At 50.7% G+C, this 23,371-nt stretch overlaps 1 protein-coding gene across 4 annotated transcripts in view; it reads right to left on the reverse strand.

Annotated features, from left to right (window-relative positions):
- Positions 1-4,191: 4,191 nt before the first annotated feature.
- The window catches only part of SLC1A2 (solute carrier family 1 member 2), a 129,178-nt gene continuing 109,998 nt past the window's right edge, over positions 4,192-23,371 (reverse strand). For all 4 annotated transcript variants that reach the window (XM_068166834.1, XM_068166833.1, XM_068166832.1 and 1 more), the window contains exons 10-11: positions 13,707-13,938; positions 4,192-8,248 (exon numbers count right to left, since the gene is read on the reverse strand). In XM_068166834.1, the coding sequence (XP_068022935.1) occupies positions 8,174-8,248; positions 13,707-13,938 (307 nt within the window). In that variant the 3' untranslated portion in view covers positions 4,192-8,173. The remainder of the gene's footprint in view (positions 8,249-13,706; positions 13,939-23,371) is intronic.

The raw sequence follows: 23,371 nt of genomic DNA on the forward strand, positions 1-23,371 counted from the left end.
ACGCCTTGAAAACACAAGAAAGAGATTAAAACACAAGGGTAGATCAACACACTTCCTACAGCTAAGGCTCCTGGAAGTTCAGACTCCAAAACCTCAGCAGAGTTACAGGGCCCCAGGGATTTCAGAACAGTTGAACAGAGACCCTGTACGGAATGGCTCAGGGTGGAAGGGACCTTGGAGACCGTCTACTCCACCCTCAGCCACACTTGGGACAGGAAAGTTGCTGTCCAAGAGCTGCAGGCCATACAAGATTTTTAAATTATTATTATTATTATTATTGTTATTATTATTATTTTAATGACTATTTATATTAATTAATTTTTATTCCTGTGCAAACAGTTCCTTGTTAACTAAACAGAAACGATTCCAGCCACGGCCTTCGTGCCAACAGGTATTTGCCGAGAATGGGAACTGATGAGCAGAGGAGAGAAGCAACTCTCACTTGGCCTGCTCAAAAAAGGCAGTGGTTGCTCTCTTGAGAATAGAGAAGACAAGCAGGAGGTATTTGCAGGGATGCTACCCAGTGACATTGGTCCCACGGGGATGCTTTTGGTCCCTTTTCAAGAAGGCAAAGGTGAGTGGCCAAATCGTGAACTCGTTCCGCCGGCTGAACTCACAGCTGGGCTGGGGATCTGATAACAGGGGCTTGCTATCGAGAACTCCAGGCCTCTGCAAGCTGTGTTCTGAGCCAGTCAGTTATGGGGGGGGGTGAGATCCTGAGGGAGAACTGCAGGATTTGGCAACGTGAACACCAGGAGAAACGGCAGAGGAGAGGGATGATTGCCCACAACAGTCAATCTAGCAGATTGTTCAGGTTATTATCACACTGTTCCATAATGAACTGCAGCATTTAAGGACATTTTGAAACTCCTATTTGCTTCTTGACTTTTGTGCTTTGTTTAGAATCCATCACTAAGCAGAACACAGGAAAAAAAATAAAATCTCTCATTGCTTCTAAAAGGTTGTTAAGAAAACTGCTTTTGGCCTAAGGTACAGAACACCTTGGAAAGGATGATCCCCTACCTCACACAGCCGTATGGAAAACAGCATAAGAAAATATCAGCATTGTCTGCAAAGTACAGATACTAGGTCATGTAGTTCAGGCTACACTGAGAACAAGTACAAACCCCTAACCCCTGTGTCAACAGCTAAACCAGCACCGGGCAGCTAACAGTTAAACAACACAGACACAAACGCAGCTTTCCCTCATGCGTTCCACATGCCGGGGTTCAGCGCCAGCTCACCCAGGAAATGGGATCAGGTTCCTCAAGGAGCAGGGTGGCATGGCTCTGTGGGATGGAAAGGCTATGCAAATGGTCGTTAGGAAGGAAAGACAACCTGCAGAGAATACAGAATTAACCAGGTTGGAAGAGACCTTTGAGGTCATGGAGTCCAACCTGTCACCCAGCACCATCTGATCAACTAAACCATGGCTCCAAGTGCCTCAGCCAGGCTCTTCCTAAACACCTCCAGGGATGGGGACTCCACCAACTCCCTGGGCAGCACATCCCAATGGCCAATCTCTTTTTCTGGCAAGAACTTTCTCCTCACCTCCAGCCTAAACCTCCCCTGGCACAGCCTGAGATTATGTCCTCTTGTTCTGGTGCTGGCTGCCTGGGAGAAGAGACCAACCCCCACCTGGCTACAACCTCCCTGCAGGGAGTTGGAGAGAGCAATGAGGTCTCCCCTGAGCCTCCTCTTCTCCAGGCTAAGCAACCCCAGCTCCCTCAGCCTCTCCTCACAGGGCTGTGCTCCAGACCCCTCCCCAGCTTTGTTGCCCTTCTCTGGACACCTTCCAGCACCTCAACATCTTTCCTAAGGAGCCCAGAACTGGACACAGGACTCAAGGTGTGGCCGAACCAGTGCTGAGCACAGGGCAGAATGACCTCCCTGCTCCTGCTGGCCACACTATTGCTACCCTCTAACAGATCAACTCCTGCCCCCAGCTTGCTGTCATCTGCAGATGTACTGCTGACGGACTCCATCCCCTCCTCCAGATCATCAATCAAGATATTGAACAGGCTGGGGCCCAGCACTGATCCTTGGGGCACACCACTGGTGCCTGGCTGCCAGCTGGCTGTGGCACCATTCACCACCACTCTCTGGGCTCAGCCTCCAGCCACTTCCTAACCCAGCTCAGAGTGCTGCTGTCCAAGCCAGGGGCTGACAGCTTGGCCAGCAGTTTGCTGTGGGCAGAGAGAACTAACTCACAAGCCCGTATGGAACAGCGCCAACCATCTGCGACACCGACCACAAGGTCAGTTTGTAAACACAGTTTGCATACGGCCCTTAAAAACTGTAGGAAACAAACAAACAACCCAAACCAGACCAAAAATAGAAAAGAATGCTACAAAAATCCCTGCAAACCACATCATTTATATACACAGCAATATACAGGTCCCGTGGGGGCGATCCAAGGGTTTCAAACCCAAGGATTTCAACCCAAGGTTTCCCTTCGTGTCACGCTGCGTGCCCCAGAGCAAATAACTGGCCTGATACCTGGACTTCAAAAAGCAGGCTAGGAGGACTGGACTCTGGCACAGGGCAGCCCTGGCTCTGCCACAGAATTGCTTAGAAGTAAAAGGGGATCAATGGGAAGGTCACAGAGCACTGGAATGGGCTCCCCAGAGAGGCTGTGGAGTCTCCTTCTCTGGAGACTTCCAGAGACCCATCTGGATGTGTTCCTGTAAGACCTGTGCTGGATTCTCTGGTCCTGCTCTGGCAGGGGGGTTGGACTCGATGATCTCCTGAGGTCCTTTCCAACCCCTAACATCCTGTGAGCCTGTGGCCCTGTAAAGTGAGACCTCTCCCAAGCCTTCTTGCCTCCCCACAGCCTGCATTAGCCTGTTGTCCTATATCCATCCTGGACTAGTAGAGGCCTGCTCAGTGGCTCAGCCGTGTGCTCTAGGATTTGCCAACGTTTGGAGTCTGGGTTTTCCATGAGACTCACAGTTGCAACTGTGCAACCACCTTATCCATTAGGCTTTGCGTCAGCCCGGTAGTGGGAAGTGTCCAGGCGCCCCCTGAGCAGGGGCAGATGTCTCTGGGCTGGTGGGCACACATAAGGAACGGTTCCTCCAAGGCTTGTGCCAGGGAACCCACTCATACAAGATTTCCCAGCACCTGGGCATCAACAGCAGTTTGACTCCTTCACACCAAAAGATTCCAATTGAACATCAAGCACGATCAGGAAGAAAAAGTGAGGGAGGCCCCCACTGTACAGGCTGTACTCAGGCACTGTTGCTAGGCTCTTTACAGCGAGCCCGGCCTTGCGGTGCCTTAGTCTGTGCTTTGTCTGAGGACCATGAAGAGAGGCAGCCTTGGAGTCGGTGTGGGAAGAAAGCTCAACGACTGTGGAAGGAATTTGCGCTAAATCCATGGTTTCAGGTGGAAGGGAGGAAGAAGACATCGCTGTTGGAAGAAACCACGGTGATGCCGAACAGCTGGCGGAGCCAGACTGTCTCCTTTGATGCTTCGGTATTGCAATTCCCTTTTCTACCCAAAGGAAGCTGGGTAAATATTTTTCCTTCAAAGTCATCAACGTGATTGGAGAGAAGAAAATAACTCATCTTCCCAAGAGGGCTTTCTGCTGGGAACAGGAGCTCCTACACAGTCTTACACGGCGAACTGCAGCCAAGGTGAATCATCCCAATGGACTGCAGCAGACCTAACATCGCCGCTAATACAATGGAATTTTTCCTTGTGGCCTCAGAAGTCACAGTCATAAAATCAAGGAAAGTCCTTCTGGCTCATAAGTGAATAGTATTACAGTACATTTGTTTATTATAAAGTGCCCTGATTTATCCTCCTGCAAACGAATGCAAATGCAGCAACGACGACAGGCGACCGGAACGCTGTGAAACCAGAAGCAGTTGAACCTTTACTTCTCCACGCAAGGTTTTGTTGGTTTGTTCTGTTTTTCTGAGCTGGGTACTGAAGCTCAGAGTCCTTTCACAGGCAGTTGCAGAAGTGAATGTCAGAGGTGAGGTTTAACACTGCTTGTGGTTGGGAGGCTTGCGGCCGTGTTGCTACAACAAGGCTGCAACAACACAAGCGAAAGCGAGGAAGACAACTGCCAGAAGTGAATCGGTTCAAAACACTGCTGCTGCAGTTTACTCTTCTGACTATCTGGAAAACCAATGGCCCTGGGAGCAGTGGAAAACCAATCAGACATCTGAAGTGCTCACACAGTTTAAAGTGGGCCCACAGCTTGCAATTTCAAGAGCTTTGAGGGAAGACACGGGGGGGGGGGGGGGGGGGGGGAGGTGGTGATAATAATCCTTATTTTTGTGCTGAGTTGTAAATTCATTGCTGGACTCATGGCCTAGAAACAACTAGGCAAAAAAAAAAAAAGAAGAAGAAAAAAAAGAAGAAAGAAGTATCCTGGTCAAAATCATTTGGCTGTGACAATCAATGTCAGTATCAACAGCAAACAAAGGCTCTTGCCTCCGACGGGATGGTGAAATGTCTTGAACTGAACAGCGACGGGAAGGGATTGAAGCTTTCCCGGAAGCCTGTGACTCCCGGAGCTTTGGTCCAGTCTGAACACTGCAGGCACAGCACAGCTCTAATGGCTCACCCCCTACCTGTTTGGGGCAGGACCCACATGCATTTCTTCCGAGGGAAGCAGCCGAGAGCCAAACTCAGCAGCGCAGAGCTCCGTCTCTCCTGCAGCCCCGAAGCACGGCGTGCTTGCCTTTCAAGGAGCGGCCCGCCTAGCTCCAGCAGCTAATGCATGAGCGTGTACTTCATTAAGCATGCAATTAACCCAGCCTCTGCGCGCTCCAGGCTTTTCCCTGCGCCTAAGCGTACTCTTAGCAATCCAAAGGATATCACAGTTGCACGGACGTGGGTGTGGGGAACCGACGGAAGCGGCAAACGAGACGAATACAGAAAGAGAGGTTCATTTGCGAAAGGTTAATTTGCTTAGGAACTACACCGGGAACAAACCGCTCCCCGCTGTGCTTTTCCTTTCACTTTGCCACCCCAGCACTGCAAACCAAACACCAAAGCTTTGCCAGATGCGAGTGAATGCACCGAGGCTCCCGGCGAAGCCGAAGAGAGAGACCAGCACCGCCTGCTTGAAACGTGAGCCCTGGATTAGCTGCAGCGCCCGCTCCCTGGGCTGCTCTCTGTTTGTTTAGTTAAGTAGCAACCCAGGCTCATGCGGAATGAGCAAATCAAGAACCGTGAGCCAAGGAGTGAGTTACATTTTCCCAGCGAGAAATGGAAAGCTTTTTGATGGTTAAACGCAGAGCTGTGCTGGGGTAGCAGCACCAGATTAAATCTTCAGTCAGGCTAAAAAAGCAGAGAAAACAACATTTCCCCTTCTGCCCCATCCACGTCCAAAGAGAGCAACCCCATTGCAATTGTCTTCTGACACATCCCTGAGTTACTGTAGCTACAGAATGTCTATTTTAAAAATCACAGTCTGCTATTCTAGTCCTATCAAAAGAGCCAAATTTATTCGGCCCTAACGTGGGTGGGGCTCCTCTAGCATCTCATTCCTTCCTTCCCTCGTCCCCATCCAAAGCAGCCCTCTTCAAAGGACAACACGTCCCGGGTGGGTAAGCCTAAGCACGGCCTAAGTGTTTCTCAATCTGCAGTGCTGGGGGTGGTGGGGGGGAGCTGCCCAGTCACATGCTGCTGGCATTCCTGTTTGTTTCCAACGGCTAAACCGTTTCAAATGACAGCTAAAAGGGTCTAGACCAGCTTTCTAAAGCTACTTCCAAGGCAAGCAATAGGTGTGGCTGCTCCTACAGGAGCCAACATGGTGAAGAGGATGGAAAGTCATCTGTTAAGAGGCGAGGGGTGCCACCAAACAGCTCGAGAATGCTGGATGGAAACTGGGGATGACCACTGCCTGTTACTGTTGGCTATTGCCACCACCCAAGTCACAGCAAACTTCCCTCAGAGAAGGGACCCCTCTCAGAGTACCCACACACCAGCCCAGGCCCCCCTCTGGCACAAAGCAGAGGGAAACATGCCTCTAAATGCAAATTGGGAGCAGCAGCAGCGGCAGCTAGCTGGAGGTGAACTCTGGACGCACTCATAGCAGTGACCAAAGACAGGAGAAGACAGCCTGCCCACCACGTCTGTGAATAGCTTACAACTCCTGCCCTTGCAAAGGAAAATCCTTCCAGATGCTTCAGGAGGCCTCTGGAAAAGGTCTCCACCTCTAGTACAGGTGAAAGGTCTGCAGAAAGGATTCCCAGTGGCTCAGTGTTTGTTCCGCTCCCCAGGCTGTTTGCTGAGGGCTGGAGCCACGGCATAGAAGCGAGGCAAGGGAATATCCCATCAGCCCGAATGCTTCGGTGAGGGATGCTCTGACCATGGCCTTGATCTTGCACATCATGAGTCATCCAGGTAGCCTTGGCTGCTGGCTCAGCTCCCTGTGCATTTTCAGATGCATTTCTAGGCATGCAGATGAGCAAAAGCAGATTATATTCACATCTTAACAGCTTCAGTGGAGCCAAGAGCCCCTCTGCAGGGAAACACACACGGCTCCCATTTAACCCCATGGCAGGCCTGAGCACAGCCACCACACAGCCTGTTTCTGCCAGTGCTTCAAGCTCTGGTTTTTGCCATTTTAAAGCTCACCACACCTTCACATTCTGACTCATTCTGAAAACCTCTGAGAGCTACCCCCAAAAAACCCCACGAGGCTGGATGTGTGTGGGCAGAGCCTCCCAAGGCCACGTGGCTCAGCTTTGCTACAGAACGTTGCTAATAGTACAATGGCACTGACCAGTGTCTTAAAACTGCTGGGGACTACCAAGCACCTTTAAAAACCCTTTGCAGGGTGGTTACTGTGGCTGCAATTTCTTCTTGCCAGGTGAGTCAGTTACACTATGCCACCCAAACACTAGGCTGGTAATTCAGATACCATGTGCTCTAAGAAATGCTCTTCTGAGTTAGAGATGAATTGCTACTCTGCAAGAGGAGAGAGTGGTGTAGATGGAATGTACTCACCTACATCCTGACATTCTGGTTGGTTAATCCATCAGTCCCAACCCTGGCCAAATTCTATGACCCTTCTCTGGCAGTAGGCTTAGCAAAGCATTGAAAGGTGGCTTCCACTTCATATTCCATGCTCCTGATGACCACATTCAGGTACTCCCAGTTTCTTAGAGTAATGGCTTCAGAATTTGTTTATAGCTCATTATCAAGTCCCCAGTCATGCCATCCATGATCAACCTTGGTAGTACCTTACTTGAGTAGTCCTGTCCACCCCTGACACCAGCGAAGCAGGGGCAACAGTAAGGTGCTGCCTTCATCTGATTACGAATGGCATCACTTCAGCCCACGGTGCTCTGTGCTTTGTACATCAGGCATAGCTCCCGACCCCTGCAGCAACACTGCCTGGTACTAGCTGGTGCACTGTGGTCCCAAAGCTGCACAGCCCCCTCACAAAGGAAGGGCTGCACCTGCCCTGGGACAACTGGTCAAGACACATCACGTCCACACAGACCTCTAAGGTCTTGTCTGGCTGCTGAAGTGTTAGTTGTGCTGGCCTGACAAAACGCCTGCTTGCATTTACTGACTTCTGTGCATTCACCTTGCCTCTGGACCTAACTTCACATCAAAGTGCAGCTAGGCACAAAAATACAGTGCTTGTTATTATGAGAACAAACAGAAACCTTCGTGGGCATTGCCAGAAGATGCTTCAGCCACAGGGTGTTAAACAGCCCAGGGGTGCCACAGGAGTCAGCAGAACACTCGAAGGCTTAGTGGTGGTGTGCTCCTCTCGTGTCTGTGACCCTGAGTCCCTGCAGTGAACTGTGCTGGCACTTGGATCTTCCCATTTGCAGCATTTTACATTCTCTGTGTCTGGACCAAGATGGGGAGGCAGGGGGAAAGCACAGGGCACTGCCTGGAGCACTGCCTGGAGCACTCTGCAGCTGCACCATCCATGCAGCAGCGCCAGGGAGACGGCTGGGGACGGAGCACAGCTTGGCAAAGACACTACAGGAGCTCGGTGACATCTTTGCTAAGTTTCAGTTAAGGACTTAAGGAAGCAGAAACTGTAGCTGTTAAACAGGAAACAAAACCAAAACCAAAACTGAATTAAAAAAAAAAAAGAGAGAGAGAGAGAGATCTTCTTTAATGCTGATATCTTTTGCCAGGAGAGAGCTTCAGGGCTTATTAAAGGTGGAGCTAGGAATCTCTTCCTTTAGTTTTCACGCTTCCAAGGCTCTTCTTCAACAACACTGAAGTCTGCAGATTTGCCATTGGTTGCCAGTGTGACCTGCAAGTAATTATCATCAACAACCAGCTTAAAGGCCAAGGCACTTTGACAAGAGAAGTCATGAGCTGTGCATGGGAGGTGGTGGCAGTGGCAGGAGTTCCCTGCACCGTGGCTCAGGACACCTCACACCTTTTTGGTCACGGTTCGCACGGCTCCCACCTCCTGAGGTTGCTGCCTGGTTAGTGCACTGACTAGAAAGCATCAGCACTGGAAAAGAAGTCCCACACTTCTTAGCCTTTGCTGGAGAGTTGTTTTAATATCATACAACGGTCCAAGGCCAGGAGGGACCTCCAAAGCTCAGCCAGCCCAACCTCCCTGCAGTCAGCAGGGACATCCCCAACCAGAGCAGGCTGCCCAGGGCCTCGTCCAGCCTCACCTTGAATATCTGCAGGGAAGGAGCCTCAACCACCTCCCTGGGCAACCTGTGCCAGGGTTCCACCACCCTCAGAGTGAAGAACTTCTTCCTGATATCTAATCTAAATCTGCCCTTCCCTAGTTTGAAATAACTTCTGCTTTTACTCCTCTCTATCTCCTACAGATTTCTGTGGATTATCTCAAAACCAGATTATTATTATTATTATTATTAATTACTATCATTATTATTATCATCATTATCATTATTGTTGTTGTTATTATTATTATTATTGCTGTTATTATTTTCATGGAGGAAGTCAGTGGAACCCCTTAGCAAACCAGGACACCTGATGCAAGGACGAGAGCAAAGTGCAAGGCCAGAATGATCATCAAGGTGTATCTCTACAAATTCACCTACAATTACAGCACCTGTGAAGAAATGGAGGACAAGAGATACTAGAAGGTATTGGTCAGGCCACTGCTGTCTTTTAACGAAGCAGTGGAAGGTTTTGACTGTAAGCCAGCTGACAAAATTCACAGCAGTGCTTTGTTGATCTCACACAAAGCACAGCAAAGCATCACTCTTGCACAGGAAGATTCGTGCTGGAGTTTTTAGGGATTGAGTGTGGTAGAAGACCTCCAGTGATCTACCAGTTCACAGGGAACACTGGCCAGGACATTGCAGCCCATGGGGCACTGCAATTACCCCATGCTTCAAGGAAGATTGGCACAGCCAAAGCACTTCCAAACGTTTCAGAAGGCAAAACGTCAGTTTGGCTTCCCCAGCGTGATCCAGATCTTTGTCAACGTGAGAGGCTCTGCCACTGAACGCCGAGTGGAGGGCCTGGCCTTCCCTAACTTACCTGGTGAGTTAACATCCTCAGCTTCAAAAGAAAACTTAAAGAGACAGAGCTGGAGTTCCACATGCAGGAGGAAGTGGGTGCGTGGGAAGCAGTGGAAAGATGACAACATGCAGTGATCTTTTTGACAGGGAGTCATAGCTTTTTTTCTTAGCTCATTGAAAGGAGGAGACATGCAAACACAGGAACCAACAGCTTATTCAGACATGAAGGTCACAGAGTCGTGTGAAACATGGCCATAAAAAAGGGAATTCCAAGCCCCTGGTGCGATGCCAACCGCTCTCCCCCCACAGAAAGGGCAAGCTGCTTCTTACCAGCAGCCACCGACCATGCAGGAGGATGGAGAGCAGCACTGCACAGGGGAACGTGCTACAGACAGGACACAGAAAGGTCGTGCTAGTAGAGAGCTCTTCCAGACCCTGAGCAGAGTTGCAGTGAGCTCTTCAACCCACCAGTGCACTGGGCAGGATGAAGAGATGGCTCCTCAGATTTGACAGCTGGCTCTTGTTGAAGCCCCAAATGCTACCCTGCTGCTTTTGCTACTCTAGCACTTGGGAGCTGCAGACCACTTTGACATGCTCCAAACATTTTAGCATCATAGAATCAGTAAGGTTGGAAAAGACCTCAGAGATCATCAAGTCCAACCTATCAGCCAACACCTCCTGACAAGTAAACCATGGCTCCAAGTGCCTCATCCAATCCCCTCTTGAACACCTCCAGGGATGGGGACTCCACCACCTCCCTGGGCAGCACATTCCAGTGGCTAACAGCTCTCTCAGTGAAGAACTTTCTCCTCTCCTCCCCTGGCACAGCTTGAGACTGTGTCCTCTTGTTCTGGTGCTGGATGCCTGGGAGAAGAGAACAACCCCCACCTGGCTACAACCTCCCTTCAGGGAGTCAAAGAGAGCAAGAAGGTCTCCCCTGAGCCTCCTCTTCTCCAGGCTAAGCAACCCCAGCTCCCTCAGCCTCTCCTCACAGGGCTGTGCTTGAGACCTCTCACAGCCTCGCTGCCCTCATTGCAGATGCCAGTGCTGGTAGCTTATAAAGCAGATGAAAACATTCATCCATCCTTTTTGGCAGCTTGCAGGCAGACACAGGCTGACCTGCTCACTCAGCCCTGGGCTCAGCCCACCAAAGCCTGGCTCTTTCCATCAGCTTAAAAGCGCAACCCTGAGACCACAAGCAGAGCAAAACCTAACACAATGAAAAAAGGACAAAGGCCTCTAGCTCCCAGATTATAATTCAAACATGTGCTCAGGACATGAATCCATAGGTTTGAGGCAAGCTAATGCCTGGACAGGCAAAAAAAACAAACATGGAGGGAAACTGAAGGAGAAAGTGTAGCAAGTGTCCCATCAGCTGTCCCCTGCTTTCCAGCTTGGCTTGGATCGCTGGGCAAATCTGAGAGACTGGAGGGAGATCAAACAACCACTGCTCAGTTCCACAACTCTCATTCAGACTGATCCATGGGAGCTGAGCTGGTCTTCAAACCATTAAAATGAGCACAGCCTATTGCACTGGGTGGGGGGAGTGGGGAGGAAAAAATAGCAGAAGCTCTCCAAAAGAAGCCAACCAAAAGGGTTGGGTTGGTGTGAGGGGGGTGTGTGTGTATGCTTGTTTTTACTGACCAAAAACTTCCACCCATCAGACCTTTCCTTTCAAGGAATTTCTTTCTCTACCTTCTAACTTTGTGCTTTGGGGCTTTTTTTCTGTGCCCTAACTTTTTGTTTTGATGACAGCTTAGTTTAGTTCAAGCATGGCTTCTCTTGACAGCTGCTTTTTGTGGTTGTTACTCCTTTTTGTTGCTTCTTTAACTTTCCTGATGTAAAAAGAGTGGGTCAGGAGAGGGCTGAGCCATAGCAGAATGGGTTTAATCAAAAAGCCAAACCTCACCAAACCAACTGAAACACAAGACTGGGTTTCATTTAAAACAAAACCAAAACAATCCCAAGGCTAGGTTTAATTTAAACCAAACCAAATCAAACCAAGCTTGGGTTTAATTTAAAGCAAACCAAAACATAACAAAACCCCAAGACTGGGTTTAAAACAAATCAAAACAGCAAGATTTGGTTTAATTTAAAGCAAAACAAAACTAAAACCTAGGATTGGGTTTAATTTAAAGCAAAGCAAAACAAAAACCTAGGATTGGGCTTAATTTAAAACAAAACAAAACATAACAAAGCCCCAAGACTGGGTTTAAAACAAAACACCAAGACTGGGTTTAATTTGAAACAAAACAAAACCAAACCAAACACAAAACCAGGATTGGGTTTACTTCAAAACAAAGCAAAAAAAACAGGATTTGGTTTAATTTAAAGCAAAACAAAACACCAGGATTGGGTTTAACTTAAAACAAACCAAAACAACCCCCCAAGATTTGGTTTAATTAAGAAAGAAAACCCCAAATGTCTTGCCCCATACTTTGTTAAACACTTGGGAATAAAAGGAGGCTAAGGTGAAAGCTTTTTTCCCCCCTTCCCAGAATGCAGCACTCCTTTTCCCCCTGGAGTTTCAGGTTTGGCAGGGTGGGAGCTAGACCTAAGCATTAGGGGAAATAAATAAGTATTATATTGTGAAGATATTTCCAGCCAGGCTGGAGATGGAGAGAGGTGGAAAGGAGAGATGAGGGCTTGTGTGGTGGGCTGCTGCTGGTACTGCTGCCTCTCACAGTTAGGTACTGGCTCAGCTGTGGCAAGTGGAAGGATTGGTTTGGCTGGAAGACTGAGGCAGGCCCTCTGCCAAAGACAGGGCACAGGATCGGACCAGAGCACTCACACCTTCTAGAAGAAGACTATGAAATGAACAGCTCCAGCTTGTTTCATGACTGTGCTTATCCCAAGAAAGGTTGGACCAGATGATCCTTGAGGTCCCTTCCAACCTGTGTCCAAGGATTCTTTCTCCTCCTTCTCAAACATCCTCTCTTGATTTTAAAGTACCCTGTCCCAGGTCACACCCGTCCTTGATGGGGGCTGAAAGGAACCCAGCCCCTAGCTGGACAAAAGAAACCTGCTCCAGGTGGGCAGAGAGAGGGACTTGGTTTTCCACGGGGCTCCTGGTTTTTCTCAGGGGTCCCTTGGGTCAGAGGTCTATTCCACTCCCCATTCCTGTCCAGAAAGCATATTCAAAGGGGACTATTTTCTTCAATTGCTCTTTCCCCCTCCTGCCTCACCTGCTTGACAGAAGGGTCCCTGCTGCTCCTGCTCCTTGAGCTACCTCGTGGCTTGCCTCTATGCTGCACCTGCACTTCCTAAAGAGCTGAATCCATCTGCATCAAGGGAGTGCAATGCCAGCTGGGCCTGGTGGGGTGTATTTTTCTATTTAGCCTTTTCCTTATACCTTTGTCTCTTTCCCTGTTCCTCAATGCTGTATGGATATATTCTGTTAAAAACGACCTTTTAACTTCCAAACCGATTCCAGACCGTTGCTGCCGCTGGTTTCACCTCTCCTTTCTCCTGCCTACTTTGCTTTTACCCTACCAGGAGAAAAATAAAATCAAAGGGGAGAGGGAATCTTCATCTGTTTATTTTGGGGCTTTTGGACTAGGGGGGAAAAGCTTCAAACCATCGCTAGCAGTGGGGGGCTGAAGAAACTTGAACCCACGCTAACCTCCCCCCAGCTGCCGCCTGGTGGGGTTCCTCGAGCTCACTCCGCTCTGATCAAGCCCTCGGGGTGACAATTGACAGTCCATGTTAGTCACAGCAAAGGTTAGAGAGAGAGAGAGAAGGGGATGTCTGTGCCTTAAAAGAGGTGGGGAGGAGGAGGGGAGCAAAGCAGAAGCATGCTGTATGAGTGCAGGAGCATTCAGGCGGGCTAAAGTGCATTCAACACGTCCATCTCCGAGCAGCGCGTCACGGAAGGCGGTCAGCAGATGACGCCACCTGCGGCTGCTCCTTCCTCTGGGCTGGCAAGCCGCTTCTCTGTTGCCATGGGAAATTAAGCAATCGTCCACAGGAGGTGATGCCACGTTCTCTGAGTCTTGGCATATTCCACAAGAGGCTGCATCTCGCCTTTTTGGACATGTAAACAATGTGCACGGGGCTGGTTTGGGTTTTCTCCCCCCCTCAAAGGGCAAACCGTTACGAAGAGCGCAAGCCACCACCTCACCGGAGACGTCTGGGATTCATGGACCTTGTTGCCAACATGGTTATTTGCAGAAGGATTTGAACAACACATGCAGGTTAAGAGAGAAGGTAAAGCATGCAGTGCTATATACAGGTCTCAATATCCATAAATGTGAACGGTACCTTGCACTCATCTACTATGACTGAGTTGTGGGCTGCAAAAACGCACTGGTTTGAGTTGTTTTCCCTATGGTTTTTCATGTCGTCGTAGATGGATTGAGTCTTGGTCATTTCGATGTCTTCGTGCCCTTTGTGGTGGGAATCGATGCTGTCCAGCTCTGCCTTGGAGAGGTGGTAGACAATGCCGGCGCCAAAGGAGTCCCCCACCACGTTGACTGACGTCCGCATCCGGTCCCTGCCAAACAAGCGGAGGGCAGAGGCTGAATCAGAGAATCATAGAATCAGTAAGGTTGGAAAAGACCTCAGAGATCATCAAGTCCAACCTCTCACCCAACACCTCCTGACAGCTAAACCATGGCTCCAAGGGCCACATCCAGTCCTCTCTTGAACACCTCCAGGGATGGTGACTCCACCACCTCCCTGGGCAGCACATCCCAATGGCTAACAATTCTCTTGCTGGGAAGAACTTTCTCCTCACCTCCAGCCTAAACTTCCCCTGGCATGGTTTGAGACTATGTCCTCTTGTTCTGGGGCTGCTTGCCTGCCTGGGAGAAGAGACCAACCCCCACCTGGCTACAACCTCCCTTCAGGTAGTTGTAGAGGGCAATGAGGTCTCCCCTGAGCCTCCTCTTCTGCAGGCTAAGCAACCCCAGCTCTCTCAGCCTCTCCTCACAGGGCTGTGCTCAAGGCCTCTCTCCAGCCTTGTTGCCCTTCTCTGGACACCTTCAAGTCTCTCAATGTCCTTCTTACATTGAGGAGCCCAGTGGTGACTGCTGGCGCTTCAGAGGCTTGCAGGGGGAAAGGCAGCAAACCCCACACAGGACTGTGGTGGTTTTGTGTAGGCCAGCAGCAGCCTTGAGGTGAGCAGAGGTAACCATGAACACAAAGAATGAGAAGGTCACTTTCACACAGGTCCAACACAGGCTGGGCTGTAGGTGTTGTCCTCCATGTGCCTTCCTGCCACCTGATGTGGATGGTCCTGGAGCAAGGGTGCTGAAGGATGGGAGAAGGAGGAAAAGCAGAGCCCTGGGAGCACTGCAGGTGCCACACACAGTGAGTGCAGAAAACTCAGTGCAGACAACTGAGTGCAGACAACTGAGTGCAGACAACTGAGTGAGTGAAGACAACTGAGTACAGACAACTGAGTGAGTGCAGATAACTGAGTGCAGACAACTGAGTGAGTGCAGACAACTGAGTGCAGACAACTGAGTGCAGACAACTGAGTGAGCGCAGATAACTGAGTGCAGACAACTGAGTGCAGACAACTGAGTGAGTGAAGACAACTGAGTACAGACAACTGAGTGAGTGCAGATAACTGAGTGCAGACAACTGAGTGCAGACAACTGAGTGAGTGAAGACAACTGAGTACAGACAACTGAGTGAGTGCAGATAACTGAGTGCAGACAACTGAGTGAGTGCAGACAACTGAGTGCAGACAACTGAGTGCAGACAACTGAGTGAGCGCAGATAACTGAGTGCAGACAACTGAGTGCAGACAACTGAGTGAGTGAAGACAACTGAGTACAGACAACTGAGTGAGTGCAGATAACTGAGTGCAGACAACTGAGTGAGTGCAGACAACTGAGTGAGTGCAGACAACTGAGTGCAGACAACTGAGTGCAGACAACTGAGTGAGTGAAGACAACTGAGTACAGACAACTGAGTGAGTGCAGATAACTGAGTGAGTGCAGATAACTGAGTGCAGACAACTGAGTGAGTGCAGACAACTGAGTGAGTGCAGACAACTGAGTGCAGACAACTGAGTGAGTGCAGACAACTGAGTGAGTGCAGATAACTGAGTGCAGACAACGGAGTGAGTGCAGACAACTGAGTGAGTGCAGACAACTGACTGAGTGAAGACAACTGAGTGAGTGCAGACAACTGAGTGAGTGCAGACAACTGAGTGCAGACAACTAAGTGAGTGAAAACAACTGAGTGAGTGCAGATAACTGAGTGCAGACAACTGAGTGAGTGCAGACAACTGAGTGAGTGAAGACAACTGAGTGAGTGCAGATAACTGAGTGCAGACAACTGAGTGCAGACAACTGAGTGCGTGCAGACAACGGAGTGAGTGCAGACAACGGAGTGAGTGCAGACAACGGAGTGAGTGCAGACAACTGAGTGAGTGAAGACAACTGAGTGAGTGCAGACAACTGAGTGAGTGAAGACAACTGAGTGCGTGCAGATAACTGAGTGCAGACAACTGAGTGAGTGCAGACAGCTGAGTGAGTGCAGACAACTGAGTGCAGACAACTGAGTGAGTGAAGACAACTGAGTGAGTGCAGACAACTGAGTGAGTGCAGATAACTGAGTGCAGACAACTGAGTGAGTGCAGACAACTGAGTGCAGACAACTGAGTGAGTGAAAACAACTGAGTGAGTGCAGACAACTGAGTGAGTGCAGATAACTGAGTGCAGACAACGGAGTGAGTGCAGACAACTGAGTGAGTGCAGACAACTGACTGAGTGAAGACAACTGAGTGAGTGCAGACAACTGAGTGAGTGCAGACAACTGAGTGCAGACAACTGAGTGAGTGAAGACAACTGAGTGAGTGCAGATAACTGAGTGCAGACAACTGAGTGAGTGCAGACAACTGAGTGAGTGAAGACAACTGAGTGAGTGCAGATAACTGAGTGCAGACAACTGAGTGAGTGCAGACAACTGAGTGCGTGCAGACAACTGAGTGAGTGAAGACAACTGAGTGAGTGCAGATAACTGAGTGCAGACAACTGAGTGAGTGCAGACAGCTGAGTGAGTGCAGATAACTGAGTGCAGACAACTGAGTGAGTGCAGACAACTGAGTGAGTGCAGACAACTGAGTGCGTGCAGACAACTGAGTGAGTGAAGACAACGGAGTGAGTGCAGATAACTGAGTGCAGACAACTGAGTGAGTGCAGACAACTGAGTGAGTGCAGACAACTGAGTGCAGACAACTGAGTGAGTGCAGACAACTGAGTGAGTGCAGACAACTGAGTGCGTGCAGACAACTGAGTGAGTGAAGACAACTGAGTGAGTGCAGACAACGGAGTGAGTGCAGACAACTGAGTGAGTGAAGACAACTGAGTGAGTGAAGACAACTGAGTGCGTGCAGATAACTGAGTGCAGACAACTGAGTGAGTGCAGACAGCTGAGTGAGTGCAGACAACTGAGTGCAGACAACTGAGTGAGTGAAGACAACTGAGTGAGTGCAGACAACTGAGTGCGTGCAGACAACTGAGTGAGTGAAGACAACGGAGTGAGTGCAGACAACGGAGTGAGTGAAGACAACTGAGTGAGTGAAGACAACTGAGTGAGTGAAGACAACTGAGTGCAGACAACTGAGTGAGTGCAGACAGCTGAGTGAGTGCAGACAACTGAGTGCAGACAACTGAGTGAGTGAAGACAACTGAGTGCAGACAACTGAGTGAGTGCAGACAACGGAGTGAGTGCAGACAACGGAGTGAGTGCAGACAACAGAGTGAGTGCAGACAACAGAGTGAGTGCAGATAACTGAGTGCAGACAACTGAGTGAGTGCAGACAACTGAGTGCGTGCAGACAACTGAGTGAGTGAAGACAACGGAGTGAGTGCAGACAACGGAGTGAGTGAAGACAACTGAGTGAGTGAAGACAACTGAGTGAGTGAAGACAACTGAGTGCAGACAACTGAGTGAGTGCAGACAGCTGAGTGAGTGCAGACAACTGAGTGCAGACAACTGAGTGAGTGAAGACAACTGAGTGCAGACAACTGAGTGAGTGCAGACAACGGAGTGAGTGCAGACAACGGAGTGAGTGCAGACAACAGAGTGAGTGCAGACAACGGAGTGAGTGCAGATAACTGAGTGCAGACAACTGAGTGCAGACAACGGAGTGAGTGCAGACAACGGAGTGAGTGCAGACAACTGAGTGCAGACAACTGAGTGCAGACAACGGAGTGAGTGCAGACAACTGAGTGCAGACAACTGAGTGCAGACAACGGAGTGAGTGCAGACAACGGAGTGAGTGCAGACAACTGAAGCTATCTTTCAGGACAGAGAGATGGAAGCTTTCAGGAGGAGCTGCAAAGCTTCCTTCGCCAGGGGACTTGTTCAGACAGGCAGGACGTGCGAGCTCCCATGGCCCAGCTGCTCCTCCTCACAGACTCTGGCAAAGGGCTGGAGCTCCAGACACAGCCAAACTGCAGAGCAGTGCACGAACAACAGCTCCCCAGTGCCTGCTTCTGGGGCTGGAGCTTTTCTATGTCAGGGTGCCAGGCTCACATCACTGCCTGTTGTTCAACGTGGATTTATCACAGCGCTGAGCCTCATGCAGCCAGAGGAAAGGGGCTTGGATCTGCTGAAGCATTCTCAGTTCTGGGCCAGAGTAACAAATGGCCTCTCCCTTTGTTCTCAGTGAGTACCCCACAGGGTGGGGAAAATGCCTAGAACATCTCCATAAGGCTGAGGCCACCAAAGCTCCTCTCTTGGCACCATCCTTACAGATGGTGATCTGTCAGCATGGCAGCGTGCCCACCCACGCTGCTGCGTGCCAGTGGTTGGCATATGTGCCAACCAAATATAGGTCATGGCCTACTAAAGGATGAGCTGGGACAGCATTTCAGGAACAAGTGCCCCTGCCTGGCAGAGGCTGCCCAAAGAGGCTCACATGCTTCAGGACAAAGAACTGTGGTTGTTGGGTACTTCATGGGAAAGAACAACCATGGAGCAGGGGAGGCTGGGGACTGAGCTGCTGGAGAGCAGTGATGGGGAAAAGGACCTGGGGGTCCTGGTGGATGGCTTTGAACCAGCAAGGTGCTCTTGTGGCCAAGAAGGCCAATGCCCTTGTGGGGTGCATTAGAAGGGCTGTGGTGAGTAGGTGGAGAGAAGTTCTCCTCCCCCTCTACTCTGCCCTGCTGTGGCTGCATCCGGAGCATTGTGTCCAGTTCTGGGCCCCTCCGTTCAAGAAGGACCTCAGGGAGCTGCTTGAGAGAGTCCAGCACAGAGCCACAAAAATGATGGAGTGGAACATCACCCTTACAAGGAGAGCCTGAGGGAGCTGAGGGCTCTGTAGCTGGGAGAGGAGGAGCCTGAGGGTGACCTCATTGCTGTTGCTAAAGCTGTGCAGGGTGAGTGCCCAGAGGCTGGAGCCAGGCTCTGCTGGGGGCTGCCCAATGCCAGCACGAGGGGCAGTGGTGGAAGCTGAGGCAGAAGAAATTCCATGGAAACAGGAGGAAATTCTTTTTTCCCCTGTAAGAGTGAGAGAACACTGGAACAGGCTGCCCAGGGGGGTTGTGGAGTCTCCCTCTCTGGAGGTATTCAAACCCCACCTGGATGTGTTCCTGTGTGACCTGCTCTGGCAGGGGGGGTGGACTGGATGATCTCTGGAGGTCCCTTTCAGGCCCTAACATTCTGTGATTCCTGCACACCAGCTGCCTGGACAGACACACCACCTTCATCTGTGTGCAGTGTGCTTGTGGCTTGTCCCTGATCTCAGAAGCCTGCCCCAAAGCTGCCCCAGATTCTGCAGCATGGTCTTGCAGGGCACTGCAGGGCAGCAGGCTGGGCTCCTGCTGCCTCTCTCCCTACAGGGAGGCTTCTCTGAACATGCCGACACCACTGCCGAGGTAATTGGCCTCTTCACAACCAAACCCAAGAGAAGACTTCATAAAACCTTCTAGCTGGGGGCTGTAAGTCAAAGCTACTGCAGCAGCTCTGCCAAAGAGGTCAGAGAAGCAACCAGGCTGCTGACTTCTCAGGTTCAGCGCCGTAGACAATTGCCAAGCGTGTTGGGATCTCACCTCCCCTGCCAGTGACTCACCTGCAAACACCCTTGCTAGCATTTCTGGCCCCAGAGCTGTGTGATAGCTTTTCCTGTAGAACACTGAGTGAAAAAAACCCAAACAACAACCAACAACCAAACCCTAACTATAGAAAGACCAAAGTGATAAACATGAATGACACAAGCCTCGTCCTGGCCCTCAAACTTTGGAGGCCTTCTGAACACCTTTGGCTCTGAAGATCTTTCACTCTGCCTTTCCCAGCTGTGGAACTGGTTCAAGTTTCTCCTTGCACAAAATCCCAGCATGGTGGGGTTGGAAGGGACCCTGGGGATCATCCAGTCCACCCCTCCTGCTAAAGCAGGGTCACCTTGATCAGCTTGCCCAGGGGCACAATGTCCAGGTGGGTTTCAAAAGTCTCCACAGGAGGAGGATCCACAGCCTCTCTGGGCAGCCTGCTCCAGGGCTCCAGCACCCTCACAGCACAACAAAGAAGTTTTTCCTTAAGTTGAAGTGAAACCTCCTGGGTTCCAGTTGGTGCGTGGTGCCCCTTGTCCTGTCACTGGGCACCAGCTGTAAGAATCTGGCCTCATCCTCTTCACCCTCCTCCCCTCTTCAGCTCTTGCTGAGCACTGTTCAGATCCCCTCTCAGGCTGCTCTTCTCCAGGCTCAACAGCCCCAGGGCTCTCAGCCTTCTGCATTATGCTCACATATTTAGAGTTTAATATAGAATACAGAATTAACCAGGCTGGAACAGACCTTTGAGATCATCAAAGTCCAACCTCTCACCCAACACCATCTGACCAACTAAACCATGGCACCAAGTGTCTCAGCCAGGCTCTTCCTAAACACCTCCAGGGATGCTGACTGCACCACCTCCCTGGGCAGCACATCCCAAGGGCCAATCTCCCTGTCTGGGAAGAATTTCCTCCTCACCTCCAGCCTAAACCTCCCCTGGCACAGCTTGAGACTGTGTCCTCTTGTTCTGCTGCTGGCTGCCTGGGAGAAGAGACCAACCTCCACCTGGCTACAACTTCCCTTCAGGGAGTTGCAGAGAGCAAGAAGGTCTCCCCTGAGCCTCCTCTTCTCCAGGCTAAGCAACCCCAGCTCCCTCAGCCTCTCCTCACAGGGCTGTGCTCCAGACCCCTCCCCAGCTTTGTTGCCCTTCTCTGGACACCTTCCAGCATCTCAACATCTTTCCTAACCTGAGGAGCCCAGAACTGGGCACAGGACTCAAGGTGTGGCCTAACCAGTGCTGAGCACAGGGCAGAATGACCTCCCTGCTCCTGCTGGCCACACTGTTCCTGATGCAGGCCAGGATGCCATTGGCCTTCTTGGCTGCCTGGGCACACTGCTGGCTCATGTTCAGCTGCTGCCAACCACTATCCCCAGGTCCCTCTCTGCCTGGCTGCTCTCAGCCACTCTGACCCCAGCCTGTAGCTCTGCCTGGGGTTGTTGTGGCCAATGCGTAGAACTTGGCACTTGGATGTGTTCAATCTCCTGCCCTTGGCCTCTGCCCATCTGTCCAACCTCAGTTGAAGCATTTTGGGTTTTGTTGTGTTTTTCATACAGCTCTCATTCCATGCCCCTGAAGAGAGAGTTAAACCTGGTGCAGAACAGGAAAATAGCATTTCCTGAGTGTAGTTTTAATTAAGATCATCAAATCTACACAGCTCCACAAAAAGCTGCTCCCCCTGCTTTATTGCATTTCATCAAAGTGGGATTAAATTGTGAGAGGATTCACTGATGCCTGAGGATGGATTTGGAGCTGTTCAGCCTGGAGAAGAGAAGGCTCCAGGGAGACCTTAGAGCAGCATTTCAAGTTCTGAAGGGGGTCTGCAAGAAAGCTGGGAGGGAACAGTTTAAAAAGGCCTTGTAGTGATAGGACAAGGGGCAATGGTTTGAAACCAGAGGACGTCAGGATTGGACATCAGGAACAAGTTCTTTACAGTGAGGGTGGTGAAACACTACCACAGGCTGCCCAGAGAGGTGTTGGAGGTGCCATCCCTGCAGACAGTCAAGGTGAAACTTGATAGGGCCCTGAGTAATCTATCTAGTTAAAGATGTCCCTGCAGGGAGGGCTGGACAAGATGATCCTTGAGAGTCACAGAACTACAGAACATTAAAGGTTGGAAGGGACCTCCAGAGATCAGCCAGTCCAACCCCCTGCCAGAGCAGGAGCACCCAGGGCAGTCTGCACAGGAATGCATCCAGGTGGATTTTGAATGTCTCCAGAGCAGGAGACTCCACAACCTCTCAGGGGAGCCTGCTCCAGGGCTCTGTCACCCTCACTGCAAAGAAGTTTCTCCTCATGCTGTGATGAAACCTTCCCTGTTCAAGTAAGTTTGGGTCCATTGCTCCTTGGCTTACTGCTGTGCTGACCCAAAAGAGCCTGGCCCCTTCCACTTGCCCCCCAGCCCTCAGTTATTGACAGACATTGGTCAGATCCTTCTCAGCCTTCTCTCCACACTAAACAGCCCCAGGGCTCTCAGTCCATCTTCCCAGGGGAGATGCCCAAGTCCCCTAGGCATCCTCGTGGCTCTTTGCTGGATTCTCTCTTCACTGGAGAGAAAAGCTTTTCTCTCCAGAGTCCCTCCTGTGATTCTGAGCAGAGGATGGAGGCATGCCAGAACAAGAAGATGGAGAGAAAGCATAACTGAAGCACAACTCAAATTGTGAAAGGGTCATTTGAGGAGCTGCTCCACCCCATAGGCAGGGAGCAGTGGCCAGGCTGCTGCAGAATGTGCTGTGCTGGGGGACCAAAGGAACCAGCTCCTCACAGCAGAAAGAACATGAGTCTGGGCTGCCAGCAACCAGCAGCCAAGTGCCACTGACCTCTTTTGGGCCCAAGAGCCCTCAGAGAAGAGCACAGAAGGCTGCACTTACTCATTGCAGCTCTGCTGGAGCAACATGAACAAAATGGAGGCAGGAAAGCTGCTCTCCAGTCAGTGCCTTGCCCCAGCACAGCTACTTCTGCACTGTCCATAACAGCTGCTGAGAGGAATGAGGAGACTGAAAGACAAGTTCTCACTCAAAGCCCAACTCAGGATCTGCTAAGAATGGGCTTTGGAATAACTGGGAAGTGATTCACAGATTCATAGAATCACAGAATGGGTTGGGAGGGACTTTAAAGATCACCCAGCAACCTGTGCCAGAGTCTCCCCACCCTCCCTGTCAAGAATTTCTTCCTCATCTCCACTCTCAGTCTCCCCTCTCCCAGCTCAAAGCCATTATCCCTCAGCCTGTCACTCCCAGCCCTTGTCCAAATTCCCTCCCCAGCTCTCCTGGAGCCCCTTCAGGTACTGGAAGGCTGCTCTGAGGTCTCCCTGGAGCCTTCTCTTCTCCAGGCTGAACAGCCCCAACTCCCTTAGCTTGTCCCCACAGGGGATGTTCTCCAGCCCTCTGATCATCTTGGTGGCCTCCTTTGGACCTGCTCCAGCAGCTCCATGCCCCAGAACTGGAGGCAGTGCTGCAGCTGGGGTTTCAGCAGAGCAGAGCAGAGCAGAGCAGAGCAGAGGGGCTGCTCTGCTCCCTGTGCTGCTGCTCTCCCTGCTTTGGATGCAGCCCAGCACACAGCTGCCTGCTGGGCTGCCAGGGACCACTGCTGGCTGCTGGGGAGTCTGTCACCAACTGACACTCCCAAGACAGTTCCTGATAAGGGTTAATGCCTTACTTCCTCAAACTATCATAAATCAGAAGAACTGAAAGCTTATCAATAGGGGCAGAAACAGAAATGCCAAGAAGAGAAATGAGAAGAAGTAAGACCCTTGTGCACAATGTCAGAGTTAGCATGCAAAAAAAGTGCTCCTTAACACCTTGAAAATCCACTGCAGCCACCTCACCCCCCTTCAGAAAGCAGCTGGAAACCTTAGCACACCTGCTAAGTCACAGCCCAGGTGACATCTTTACCTCACCTTACCTCTTTATTACCTGAGG

The sequence above is a fragment of the Melanerpes formicivorus genome, unplaced genomic scaffold (assembly GCF_026170545.1).
Source record: "Melanerpes formicivorus ecotype bairdi unplaced genomic scaffold, bMelFor1.0.p_v2 SCAF_108, whole genome shotgun sequence".
In the NCBI taxonomy this organism is placed as follows: Eukaryota; Metazoa; Chordata; class Aves; order Piciformes; family Picidae; genus Melanerpes; species Melanerpes formicivorus.